The 14,261-nt window shown below is 36.2% G+C and overlaps 1 protein-coding gene across 3 annotated transcripts in view; it reads left to right on the forward strand.

Annotated features, from left to right (window-relative positions):
* Positions 1-13,381, forward strand: part of LOC109044252 (uncharacterized) — a 70,018-nt gene extending 56,637 nt beyond the window's left edge. For all 3 annotated transcript variants that reach the window (XM_019061873.2, XM_072297956.1, XM_019061874.2), the window contains exons 17-21: positions 1,614-3,073; positions 7,816-8,005; positions 8,505-8,720; positions 9,864-10,040; positions 10,745-13,381. In XM_019061873.2, coding sequence (XP_018917418.2) covers positions 1,614-3,073; positions 7,816-8,005; positions 8,505-8,720; positions 9,864-10,040; positions 10,745-10,962 — 2,261 coding nt within the window. In that variant the 3' untranslated portion in view covers positions 10,963-13,381. The remainder of the gene's footprint in view (positions 1-1,613; positions 3,074-7,815; positions 8,006-8,504; positions 8,721-9,863; positions 10,041-10,744) is intronic.
* Positions 13,382-14,261: the final 880 nt, after the last annotated feature.

Here is a 14,261-nt window from a genome sequence, read left to right on the forward strand (position 1 = left end):
GGGCGTGCACCATTATTGAAGATCACATTTCACTTGTAAACAAAACAAATTAAAATCAGCAACGAATCGACAACTACTGACATTTACCGGCAACCACAGAGGCAGGCTGAAGTTGTCGTTTGCTCGTTTTCGGTGACGAGAGAAGTGCCCCCAGACTAGGGAAATTTGAATAAGAGGTCCCAAATTGCGCAAAAACTGCACTAAAGAGTGGATTTCAGACTTTTTCCATATGACTGTACTTCTTGCGTGCAACTGACCCATTATGAAAGTACTAAAAAGCACAATTCTCAGCTGCTGCGTTTTTGAATTTGCGTCCCCACTTCATTTTTTTTAAGGAAAATTTAACTTAGCTAACTTACTCAATATTTGTGTACACAATTTCTAGAGAACAGTGTTATAATAGCAAAGAAACATCACACAAAATCAATTAAAATTAAAGTAACTGGTCGTGCGAAAAAAAAGGAAGGGGAAAAAAAGAAAATTGAGGTATTAAGTAATGGCTAGTGGAAATTCTTACTTTCTGATACGTTGAATATGAATAATCTATGCATCCTGTAAGTTGATAGGCAATTTAATGAAATAATAATAAAAATTTTAAACTTTTGCAAATGAGGCCTTTACTCTAAGGGGATTTGATTCCTAAATTAGCAAAAAGTAAGACAGCTATGTATGAACTATTTATGTGTTAACAGGTAAGGTACCTATATTTGCAGAGATGAAGAATTGAGTTTTTATTTGATCAATTTCGAGGCAACCCTGAATTTCTATGAAAGAGGGTCATTGGTCGCTTCAAAAGGAAAAAAAAATCAACTAGCAAAATACGTGTTTTTTTTTCTTTCAATTTTATCTTCAATATGCATGGTCACATTCAAAAAAAAAAAAAAAAAAAAAATCTATTTCTCGTCTCGTTAATAAAATCTTTTCTCATATACGTTGTATATTTTATTCTAGCAATTGAAATTGGACCAACTCTCCCAACCGTGAACACTGAAGCGAAATTGAATTTGTCTCCTAAAACTCAAAGTCCTCCAAGCTCTTAAAACTCAACTTACAAACGAGATACCTATATGAAGCTTTTCAGTCAGTCCCACGACTCAGGCTATAATGGTTTTCACAGAGAATTTTGTTTTGTTTTGTCATGCGAGGTTCTAGGCCACATTATTATATCCTATGGAGAAATGCCACAGTTCATCTCTCTGTTTCCTGACCTAAAATCCCCAAGTAGCACCGATTGCAATACGTAGCAATTACATCGTCAAAATATTGAAATTCCACTGAGTGTTGTGTGTGTTGCCTAGCTCCTGTTTGAAGGGGTCCCATTTATTGAAAGTGTATTGCAATACAATTTAAATAAGTTGCAATTTTTCATCGCATTGCATATTGCCTACTTTTCTGACACAGAGCTCATTTTGTTGATTTTTTAAAATCGGCATAAATCGACTAAATGATGTGAAAATATTGCAATTTAATGGTAAAAAAATTACGACTTTATATTGAAATCAAATTGCAATTTAATTTCAATATTTTCGTTGCACTGTGCTACTTGTGGAGTAGCCTATGCCGTAGTTTGACTATCATTCTGAAACGAATTTGTATTCTTTTATCTGTTGCAGCGAGAAAGTCCCGATCCGGAACGCCATCATGCACACCGAGCACAACAAGCTCCCCTCACTTAACTGCCTCATCCGTCGCCTCTTCTTCGTCTTTGACACCAAAAGCATCTCCGTCACTTAATTCAACAGGACCTATGATGGAACCTCAGTTTGTTCGGCCATTCGAGGACCGATTCCAGTCCTCGCCCACTCCCAAACATTCCTCTCACTCGCCATCCCTAAGTTTATCAAAACCTTCCTGCTATCCCCTCCACTCACCCTCAGTGACAGCAATGAGCGATTCAATGAGTTTAAAAATGAATTCCTCAAACGATGGCTACAAGAATCCAAGTCCTCTTGAACCGGTGTCCTACCTAAACAGTTCCAATTTGTCGTTGAACCACGACTACTACAATAATCTATTGCCGCAGCCACCTCCTCCTCCGCTGCTCAAATCTGATTCTAGGATCCTGCCGGTGCATAGCGGTATAGTTAATAACTCTAGTGTAAGCAGTCTCAGTAGTAGTAATAACGGTGGAAGTATTAGCAATCAATCTCTAGTCAGTAACGATTTGTTACCAATTTCTTCCCTCGCGCCTTGCGTTCCCATTTCATCCGGTTCGCAACCTGTCCCTTTGTATTTGAACAGTCACTCATCTTTAGCCAATGATAAGTCTGAGTTACCTACGTCATCAACCTACCCTTATCTCCTATCTTCCCCCTCGTCGAATCCTTTACTCAATAACAGGATTCATCCCCTTGGTAGTGATCCGTACTACAACTCACCGGTCCTTCAACAAGCCAAGTACCCATACCCTGTGACAACTTCATGTATTTCTTCAACAACTGCCAGCACGAAGCACAAATTGAACGATAGTCTGGCACTGTCGGATCATAAGCCATCCAATTTAAATCACCACAGCAATAGTAATAGTTTCAGTAATAAAGTTTGTAATGCGGGCAATAAACTCAAGCAAAATGCAACAATTAGTATTAGTTCAAATACGCTTAGTAAAGTTAACAGTTCGAGTAAAAAAACCAGTAGCAGTAAAAAATCAAACTCAAATAGTTTTAGTCCGAATAATAAAGTCAATAATGTGATCAGTAATAACAATAGTATTAAAGTCAACAATAATTTATCGCCTAAGTCCATGGATAACTCAAGGCCATCCACCATTATCGGCACAGCTCCCCTCTCGACACCAAAGACGAAACCTCTAGCTCTAGATGTTTCAAATCTCCTGTCCTCTTCGAACAATAATGAGTCCAATTCAAGTCAACCCACCAGTCATGCCGTTGCCGTACCTACTGAAGAAATAACGCCTCTCTCGAGCACATTCACGTCTACTGCGTTTAGCGACCACTCCAATTCAAGCGTAGAATTCATACCTCCTGTGTTCAGTTCGCCTGATCTCACCAAAGCTCTCTCTTCCTCCAAAGATGTGCAGTTGACGCCCTCCGCAACTAAAAGTCACACCAATGTAAGTTCGTAATTTTATCCTCATACCTCACATTTTCATAAAAAACCCACTCGCAATTGGACGTATTATTGCTAAAAGGAACTATGTCACTCGCAAACCCTATGCACATAGTTCCTTTTAGCATAAATACGTCCAATTGTGCTTGGCACTGATGAAGGTTTGTTTCATAAAGCTGTTATACTTCTATTATCAAGAGGAAAGCTCACCTCGAAAATATACTTATAAAAATCAAGATTATTATTGGTACTATTTTTTTATACTCGGATTGCATTTTGCAAAAAGGAACCTAGAGCATTCCAATGTCGCTAAGATTGTGCCACTTTTTTTTACCTTGCAAACATAATCGATCATTTAAACTAGTTTCACCTCTATTCCCGATAAACTATGAATTCAAGACGAAAATTACCGTCGTAAAGTTTACTTTTTGCAAAGAATGTACCGAAGCAGGCCCGCCACATCCCATCTCGGCCCTGGTTCTAGTTTTAAGGCCCGAGCCCCAAGCACGGAGGGGGGGGACGGGCATCCCCCGAGAAATTTTGAATATGTAAATCTATTCGGACGCATTTTGAAGCTTCCATGACGAATTTTTCTATTAATTTCTGCGGAATAATTACACTTTTTTCCCCTACTTTCAGCACTAAATACTTGCGAATTGTTGCATTCAAAGCATCTGGAAAATTTTTATTTTTTTTTGGGGGGGGGGGGCATATCCTACTATTTTCAATTCTAAAGAGGTCAGGCCCCCCTGGACTCCCCCTTCGTTTGTCTATAGCAAGGGAGTTGAGCCATGAGCCATTGAAGTCGAGGATGCCCAGACTGGAGACTCTAAGCATCTGACAACGGAAGAAAATGAAACGCAATTACTAAAAATATCCTCTGTACGGAAAATCTTGAAAATAGATAGAAATTTTCCAAGAGGTATACTTCTTTGAAAATTTAAGAAGAATTCTAAAATTGATTCCCCTCTTGTGAAATTTTTAGGGTAAATTTTTCACTTTTTCTCACGAAACAAAGGCTGCATGTGAATTCATAGTGGTTTTTCACAGGCAGCACGGGCCCCCTCCGGGGCCCGTGCCCAGTATCCCCAGTATACGGGGACCCAGGGCCCAGTATCCCCTCCCTTGTGGCGGGCCTGTACCTAAGTTGCACAATCCCAGCAACATTGAATTGCTCTCAGTTTCTTTGTGCAAAATGCGATCCAATTGGTTGTTGCTGCAAAAAAATAGTTTCCCACAACCTGCTATACAATGCTCCAGTGACCACGTAAGTTTGTCCGAGCACAAACTTTTCGGGAAGAAAGCCTTTCCCCTTCCTGGTTTTTCACTTAATATCCGCCCGAGTTTCGCATATCTTCCGTTTCTCTTCATCGCAGCTTCCATCAAATCGCAATTGCCCGGAAACTAGGACCGCATATCTTATCCGATAAAATCGTTCGCCCTTTAGACCGATTTGGGGGATTAGGCTAGACTAGTCGACGAGTCAACCGTTGGTCTAATTTCATTACGTGAACGCAGAAGAAAAACAGGGTAAAAAAACACTGATGTATGATCAATTTTCAAAGGACAATTCTGTAATTTCTTCTACAATTTTAAATAGATTAAAACGCGTAATATCCAAAATCTAAGCTTAGATTCAGATTTCTCGTGAAAAACTGCTGCGATTTCATATGCATGCATCATATGTTAGAATAGCGTGAAGGAAAGAGGTTTAATGACGTAAAAAAACACTAATGTGTGATCAATTTTCAAGGAAAATTCTGTAATTCCTCCTACGATTTTAAATAGATTAAATCGCGTAATATCCAAAATCTAAGCTCAGATTCAGATTCCTCGTGAAAAACTGATGCGATTTCATGCATCAATAATGTTAGAATAGCGTGTAGGAAAGAGGTTTAATGACGTAAAAAAACACTAATGTGTGATCAATTTTCAAGGACAATTCAGTAATTTCTTCTACGATTTTAAATAGATTAAAACGCGTAATATCCAAAATCTAAGCTCAGATTCGGATTCCTCGTGTAAAACTGATGCGATTTCATGCATCAAATGTTAGAATAGCGTGTAGGAAAGAGGTTTAATGACGTAAAAAAACACTAATGTGTGATCAATTTTCAAGGACAATCCTGTAATTTCTCCTACGATTTTAAATAGATTAAAACGCGTGATATCCAAAATCTAAGCTCAGATTCGGATTTCTCGTAAAAAATTGATGAAATTTCATGCATCATATGTCAAAATAGCGTGAAGGAAAAATGTTTAACGACGCGTTTAGATTCTGTCGTACCACCTCTTTGAACTACGCCGCCGCGCCACGCGGGGGGTCGCCCGAGATGCAACCGAACGGGGAGGCGCCGGCCGGCGCTAACATTCGGTTTCGTCGCGAGGAATTCCTTACGATAAATTCTTATTCTTCCTCCTCCGCTGACCCACTGAGCTCTACCCATGTTGCCACGTTGCATTCATATGCTCGAATCAGTATGTCTACGTTACGTCTCTTTCCTTCACGCTATGCTCGGGTATGATACATGATATCGCGTCGATTTTTTACGAGGAATCCGAATCTGAGCTTCGATTTTGGGTATCACGCGTTTTAAGTCAAATTTTCTTAATTCGAAAATCCGAAATGACTGACGTGGCTTAAAATGCTATCTCGGCTCCTGTTCGATGGATTTTTCTGAAATTCGGTGTCAGGGTATGATACATGATATCGCATCGATTTTTTACGAGGAATCCGAATCAAAACTTCGATTTTGGGTATCACGCGTTTTAAGTAAAATTTTTCAACTTCAAAAATCCGAAATGACTGAAGTGGCTTAAAATGCCATCTTGGCTCCTGTTCGATGGATTCTCCTAGAATTCGGTGTCAGGGTATGATAAATGAAATTGCGTCGATTTTTTACGAGGAATCCGAATCTGAATTTCAATTTTGGGTATCACGCGTTTTAAATCAAAATCTGTCAAATTTCAAAAAATGCAAAATTCGAAAATCCGAAATGACTGAAGTGGCTGAAAATGCTATTTCGGCTCCTGGCCGATGGAATTTTCTGAAATTGGATATTAGGAGGTACTTTTCGACGGGAAACTCAAATTTCTAATCAAATTTCCAAAATTCTCAAATCCAAGATGGCGGACGTGGCCTAAAATGCTATCTCGGCTCCTGTGCGATGGTTTTCTCTGAAACTCGGTGTCTGGCGGTACTTTCCGACGGGAAACTCGAAGTTTTAGTCAATTTTGAAAATTCTCAAATCCAAGATGGCGGACCTGGCTTAAAATGCTATCTCGGTTTCTGTTTGTTGGAGTTTCATGAAACTCGATACCTCTGGGTATTTTTCGACGGGAAACTCAAATTTCTAGTCAAATTTCCGAAATTCTCAAATCCAAGATGGCGGACGTGGCCTAAAATGCTATCTCGGCTCCTGTGCGATGGTTTTCTCTGAAACTCGGTGTCTGGCGGTACTTTCCGACGGGAAACTCGAAGTTTTAGTCAAATTTTGAAAATTCTCTAATCCAAGATGGCGGACCTGGCTTAAAATGCTATCTCGGTTTCTGTTTGTTGGAGTTTCATGAAACTCGATACCTCTGGGTATTTTTCGACGGGAAACTCAAATTTCTAGTCAAATTTCCGAAATTCTCAAATCCAAGATGGCGGACGTGGCCTAAAATGCTATCTCGGCTCCTGTGCGATGGTTTTCTCTGAAACTCGGTGTCTGGAGGTACTTTCCGACGGGAAACTCGAATTTTTAGTCAAATTTTGAAAATTCTCAAATCCAAGATGGCAAGCCTGGCTTAAAATGCTATCTTGGTATCTGCTTGTTCGAGTTTCATGAAACTCTGAACCACGGGGTATTTTTCGACAGGAAACTCAAATTTCCAAAATTCTCAAATCCAATATAGCATTTTCGGCCACGGCCGCTAATGCTATATTGGCTCCTGCCGGTTATTGTGAAAGTTAGTAAATGGGGAATCATTTCCAGTCAAATCTTCATTTGAAAAACATGATGGCCAGAAACCAGAGCATTGTATGGCGGGTTATGAAAAACTATTTCTCGGAAGAACAAGTAACCCGCTTCCTAATAAATAGCAACTTCACACTCATATAGGTAGTGAAGAAATTTTAAGCCAGGATATTTTTTTAACTGATAGTAGGTATTCCATGTGAACTTTGGATGAGGCGCCGGCAAATTATATTCTATTTGTGTTGAATATAAAAATGTAAAAATTCCAAAAAAGAAGAGCCAAGACGGAAAGTGCTGATCATAATGCTTGGCATTCCGACGGAATTTTTTTCTGCTTGAATGCACACATGGTACCTACCATCTAGCACACTCGCGAGTGAAATTAGTGGCCTCCGTTAGGTTTGGCTCGAATAGGCAACTAATCTAACTGCCTAGCAAAGCGGAGAGTAACGCCCATATTTGAAGGCGCTCTAAGCCGAGGTCGTTCTTTAAAGTTCTTTACCAATGACATCTGATTGCCTGTACCTAATAGCTTTTCTACAGTCGTGGAGAAACACATTGCAATGCTGATATTCCTATTTTTCATTTTAAATGCTTTATTTGTGAGTAAGATACAGAGTTTTAATAAAAATGCGACTAAAAAATAGGCTTATTTTTTTAGCAAGTAACTATAAGTGTCCAATGAGGAGAACGACTGGTTTTCTTATTTTTCAGCTCTCTTCATTTGAATTTTCTTGCCTTCAGTGCCAAATTTATTTTTATTAAATTATCTTTCTCTGTTTTACAGAACATTATAAGCCGTTTGGACCAAGCTGAGCGAAAACGACTGAATCCGGAAGCCAACAATGTAGATGAAACGGAGGATTTTTTATCGAATGTATTCTTAACAAAAGGGCCACCGGATAAACTAGATGCTCCTCCACGGAAGCTCAGATTCCTGGCAATATTTGGTCTAACTACTTTAGCAAAACGTAATGGTAAGCTGGAGTTTTACTCACATCTTAAAAATCAATAATGCAGATACCACCAATGGAGTCGCAACATAAGGCCCTGTTGAGTCCAAAACCAACGGATTTAGCTGAGCAAATAACATTATTACCTGTCACTTTTTCTAAAACTTCCAAAATTTAGCGTTACGTTTTTAGGTAGGTAGGTAGTATTATCAAACCCTTGTAATTTATTGCTACATGATTGCTCTTTTTTCAATGCCAATTTTCAGGGTGTTAGGTCAGGCTGAATTCTCAAAAATCTTCCGATCAAATCTCAACTAATTGCGATCATAACTAAATTGGTGTTTGCACAGAGGAATTTGGCTAATGGATTGATTTTGGAAAAAATCAGTGGTGCCCCTCCCTGTGCATCTTGAAAAATTTTATGGAGGATTAGTCGGTGAATTTGATGAATCTTGCAGGAACTTGTCCCCTTTACTATGTGCCTCTTAAAATCATATTACAATGATTCATTCCTATTTTCCAGATTTGGAGCTGTGTAAGTTATCTCGGCGAAGAGCAGTCCCAACTGTTGAAATGGATTTTTCTAGTCAAACAGAGGCCCCGCAGGATAAGAATCCTCCGCAGTCTCTTGATCTTCCCCATCCAATTTTGTCTCCTCGGGCTCTTACTAATTCAAATGAAAAGTTATCTTACATGGACTATCTTGAGCTACAGTGTCTTTCTGAGCAAGAAAAGCAGGGTAAGTAATCTTTAAATGGTGATTTTTTTTTTTTTTTTTAATCATTTAGATTGTAGGTCCAGCTATCAGTTTGTCCTATAAATACGGAAATTGGATCAGTTGTGAGTCTTTTCATAAAATACATCATACTCTAGGGTGGAGAGGAGTCGAGGAGAGCGTTACGCCATTTTATTTCACATGTTACGTACAGGATAGTTACTCGTTTTTTGAAAGCGTTATGAGAAGGGATGACGGGTCAAAATATCCCAAATTCAGCATTACTTACGTATATTATTAAACGCCCCCAATTCGTCGGTCCTCTGACTTAAGGGCGTATCTCTAATTCCACATGATCCCTGGAAAGCATGAGATCATACGGAGAACACGGCTCATGTAGAAATTGAGATACGCCCTTACGTCAGAGGTCCGACGAATTGTTCCATTCTTCCCTTTTTGTGGATATTTTCAACTAATAAAAGAATCGCTAATTTCATTTTAAATTCCTTTTTTTCACAAGGAGTTAGAATTAGCTTTCTCCTGACCCAAACAAAGTGACCATTAAATTTTGGGGAATTTATTTTTGGACTGAATAATGTAAATAAGGTATTTTTAAAAGAAGAAACTGATTCACGAACTCATTATTTGTGCTACTCATCGACTCCTTATTTCAAATCTCTAGCCAGATAGTATACAAATGAAAAGAACCACACAGTTTTGGGAAGTTCTTCTGCCTTGTACGATACAAAATATCTCTTTATGAAAAAATTGATGTATTTTTTTTCTTTGGTTCCAAAATCTTAGATGAGTCGAGAGCCTCTTGCTTTCAAAGTTACAGAAAACTCCTAGCCCATATATTTTTAAAAATGGCCTTCTCTTTTTAAGTCCTAACCTTCCCTATTTTTTCTTTTTCTGTCACAATTTTATGATAAACGCAGCTTTTATGCTAGGGTGAGCTACCCTTCCCATATTAAGACCGTAGGTTTGGAGCCTTCCCTCTTTTGCATGCAACCCATCGCGACTCACCAGTCACTTGGTTGAAAAGTTCCCTTACTTCTGTTCATTTCAAAATTCTAGCAATTCTCTGGTTGCATATCATCATACCATTTACTATGATTTTTTGAACTCGCATGCCTCTTTATGATGAATGTTTTGTTTTGTTTTTAGAGCATGAAATAATATGGCAAGAAATTCTTGCTGAACGAAGGAGAAGAAAAGCAGTGACGCCATTAGTACTTTACTGCAATGAAGAAATCCAGCAGAAGAACAGTTCCTTACAAGAAAAAATGTTGAAATGGCCTGGAATCGAGGAGGTTCTTGTTACCTATCATAGCTACGCTAAAGGTATGTTTTGCACCCGATAACATGTTTTTTTCTGAACCGACGCCCTGATCATGTCCATTTAAGATAATCTAATAACGCAACTTTTGCTCACAATAAAAAATTCTCTCTGCAATGCCCGCCTTGTTGCAAGGGCTGTCTTAAATATGCTGTAAATGTAAAGGAATCATCCATTTATAAATGTTGAGTTGATGGTGGTTAATAAGATGTAATACCCATGAAGTATGTGTGTGGAAGTGGATGTCTTGAGGAGGTTTTTTGCATCATTAATTTATTTATTATTTTTGTAAGTACTTCCACTACGGATTTGGCTGCCATTGAGTTAATTGGGTGCAACATGCCAGATTCGAGTAACTGAACATTTTTGTATGGCCCCCATAATTATCTTTCCTTTTTTTGGTTTTCTTAGCTTTTTTGTGTTAATCTCTAAAGATGAAGTCTACAGCCATAGATAGTTTTTTTCGGGAATCGTCTACACTTCAGAATTATCTTTTCTTCCCTTTGCTGTTATCAAAAGAATTTAGGAAAATAATCTCAGGTTTTATTTATTTAATACTCTTAAAGGACGCAAAAGCAATTGATTTAGCTGACACTTTCAGTCTGAATTTCTCTTTTCTCTTACATTTTAGTATTAGTCGTCCCATGACCCTAATTTTTTTGTTTTAATTTTTTGTTATTTTAATCTGTTGTACAATTTTTGTTCACAGAACGAGCTTTGGAAACGGCTGCTTTACAGGAAAAGGTGCTCAAATTAAAAGAAATGTTAAGTTATTACCAAAAAGAAGCTGCACTCTTAGATTGCCAGATGGACGAATTGAAAGCTACCAATGAAAAATTGAGCCAAGAAAAGTCGCAAACGCTGTCTCACATCAATAATCTTTGCTCTTTAATTGATCAAATAACGACGGTCACTTCCAGCTGTTAGTTCAATATTCAGTTAAGTACGATTGTAAGTGTTCCTTTATAATTTTAAGCCAATATTTTTTCTAGCTCAATGGTTAATGGTTTTTTGGATATGAAAACAACCTCAATTTTTTTTATCCATTTTTAATCATTACAATTTATACCTTTACTCAAGGGTAGCTCACAAATTTATCGTTGCCTCTCAGTTTTAACTAATTTTAAATAGGTATTAAGTTGCCTTTTTTCTTTCATTTTATTTATTTTTCTTTCCTCTATTGTTTTTTTCTTTACTCCAAAAATTGCAATTATATTTGAATAATTTTACAATAATTAGTTTGAAGGGGTGGGGGGATATCTTTGAAATGTTTAACATTGTACCAATTATATAATGTGCACATCCAATATTTTTAAGTGATTGGATTATAAAAAATCAGTGAGTAACTGTCGAATTTGAAGGCCTAAAAATGATGAGAGCTTTTATTTAACGTATTTTAACATCTCAGCTTCCCTAAGGGAATTTTGCATGGGGTTCCTTCATTTGTTCTGCCATTTTGAATGAAAGTAACTTTCTCATATATTCACTTTTTTACTTTCTTTTCTAGTTGTAATTTTATGAAGTTCATTGAAACTTTTAGTCAATATGTCATGTCCGTGAAACTGGAAAATAATCGATCTGCAATATTTTTGTTTAATCAAACAGTGAATTCTAAAAAATAAGACAGAAAAGAAACTATCCAATAGATATGAAACATAACCAATGAAACTGCTTAAATATTTTTTTAGAAACCTATCAAATTTTTAAAATGGAGAGGACAGTCTTGTAAAATTTTACAAGTTACTAGAATTATTGCAATCATCGGCAGAAGTAATCCGTAGTTTATATCATGTCACAACTCAAAAGGTAAAATTTTAAAAAAGTTTAAAATGTACTTGCATAAAAGGAATTGTGCCGCTGATGATAAAAGCCTTGAAACGTATCTGGACAAAATATCTTAAACTTATGCAAGTGAATGTGAAACCGTTTTTAACTTTTTAAAATTTTACATTATTTACGATTATCTTGACAAATCTAGTTTTTGTTAAATCTGAATGTTTTGAATGGATGTGTAGGGAGAAATAACTAGATTGAGATCTTGAATAAGGAGGTCATTTCTGACAAAAATTCTGCTTTGATCAAATCCTTTGAAAATTTCTTTGACCCGTAAATTAATCAATTTGATATTTCTGGTACAATCAGGTTTCTGCCACTCTACATTTTCACATGATCAATAATGCAGTCATGTGCAAATCACATTCAAGTCCAAGTAAAAATGTAGGAACAAATACATGGCCGGTAAAAAAATAATAACAATGTGTACATAAACCAAGATCTAATCTTGCAGATCTGATCTGACAGCTCAAGTTTACAGCTTTTCCACCAAACCATATACCTAATGCTTAATTATTTTATTTATTCGTTTTTTTTTTTTTTTTTTTTAAGAATGAAAAATATTTGGACTGTCAGGTTCTGTTAAAGTGATATGTTATTAGGTAGGTACTTTTTAATCTTCAGCAGTTGTTTTGTTATGAAATTTAAACCAAAAAAGACATTACAAATGAAATTTGTGATTTTTCGTACAGATTGTTTTAATTTCTTTACTTTAAGATTGTACTTTATTTATAAACTTATCTATAAAAAAACAAATTATTTATTGAATAAACACTTTTCTCATAATTCGTTTCTATGTTTCCTTTCTTTTGAGTGTAACCTACAAAACAAGTTTTCATAAATAATTTGAAATGTACAAGCGTAAAGGAACAAATTTTTCTAATTAATTCTAAATTAATATTGCTCACAAAAACATTATTCTTCATGACTTGAATTTAATCAGTGTGCACCGTAGGTAATTAAACGGTAAAAATAAGTAAATTGATAAAATAATGACTATCAAAATTGAGATCAAAACTAAAAATTATCCTGAACGCTCACATTTGAGAAGAAGGATTAGTCTATAAGAATAATTCACTCTCTGAGACAAAAAGCAAAAAGAGGAGAGATTAGGATCAAATAAAAGAGAATGAAAAACAAAAGCCGATTTTAAATTCAGGAAGTCAGGACGCTTCACTCTCTTGGTTGTAGGAATTGAATTAGCCATAATAAAATTATCAGAATCAACTAAAACTAAAGGAGAAAAGAAAATTAAAAATAGGAATATGATTAAAAAGAAAAAAAAATCCAAAAAATCTTTAATTCCACATGTAAGATATAAAGTTTAATATTTATAAATTTTAAAGATAAATTTCATTTTAGTTTAAAAGTGATATTTGTCCTTTTTTAGTTGATCAAGTCTTCTCGAGTGATTTGATTCTTCTGAATTTTCTTGGCTAAGTTTTTCATTTCCTCTTTTTTTCTCCCATCATTTTTTTTTTTTTTTTTTTTTTTTTTTTTTTTTTTTTTTTTTTTGTTTGATTTTATAACACTATTTACACATTTGATTATGAACCACTTTAGATTTTGTAACATATTCAAATACAGTTCAAAAGTGTTTACTGTGTCTACATAATACAGTTTTCAGTGAGCTTTTAATTGAATTGAGAAATTAAAAGTTGCCTGGGACCATAGACCTTCACCTCTTGAACAGCAGAACTTCCAAAGAGGATTTGGTCCGTGGATTTAAATCTCTTAAAAATTATCAGTTGAGTAAAATTAAAAATGAAAAAATATAAGTTCTTAGATTTTTTAGAGTCCACTATTTTCGCATTTAAAAACTAATTGTTCAGTAAGTAAAATACTGAGAGAACCCTAGTAATCATCTTCTTTGATGAATGTAGTACGGTATATCTGCAAATCGCGTAAGTACGGGTTCAATCAAAGCATGAGGCGCGAGGTAAATGTTTTTTCGTAAAGACCTTTATTCTCCGTGCTCCCTAGTTGGTTTGTTGCCTATCCGGGAAAGTTGCAGGCGAACTTCAAGTGATCCAAGTGAAAAGGGACCTGCTCCAGCGAAACGCCTCCGGATTATTTAAACATCTCTTTTATTTACGGTTTTTGTATTTACTGAAAGTTCTTAAATTTTGAAGCTCCCTTTACTCAGTTCTGTAGGTTCATATCCCTTTTCCCTTTTTCCATCCTAGATTCTTAGTTTAGAGGAGACGCGATCTAGGTGCCTTTTTTTGCACATTTACATCTTTAATCGTGTCCATTATTTTCCATCTCTCTTGTCGCACTTTTACTTGCCCCTATTTCTTTTTTCTTCTTCCTTTCTCTCTTCCTCCCCTTCCCTCTGTATTTTAATTTATTTTAATTCTTTTGTCTTTGGAAACTCTTTTTGTTCATTGGAA

This window comes from Bemisia tabaci, chromosome 3 (genome assembly GCF_918797505.1).
Source record: "Bemisia tabaci chromosome 3, PGI_BMITA_v3".
Classification (NCBI taxonomy): Eukaryota; Metazoa; Arthropoda; class Insecta; order Hemiptera; family Aleyrodidae; genus Bemisia; species Bemisia tabaci.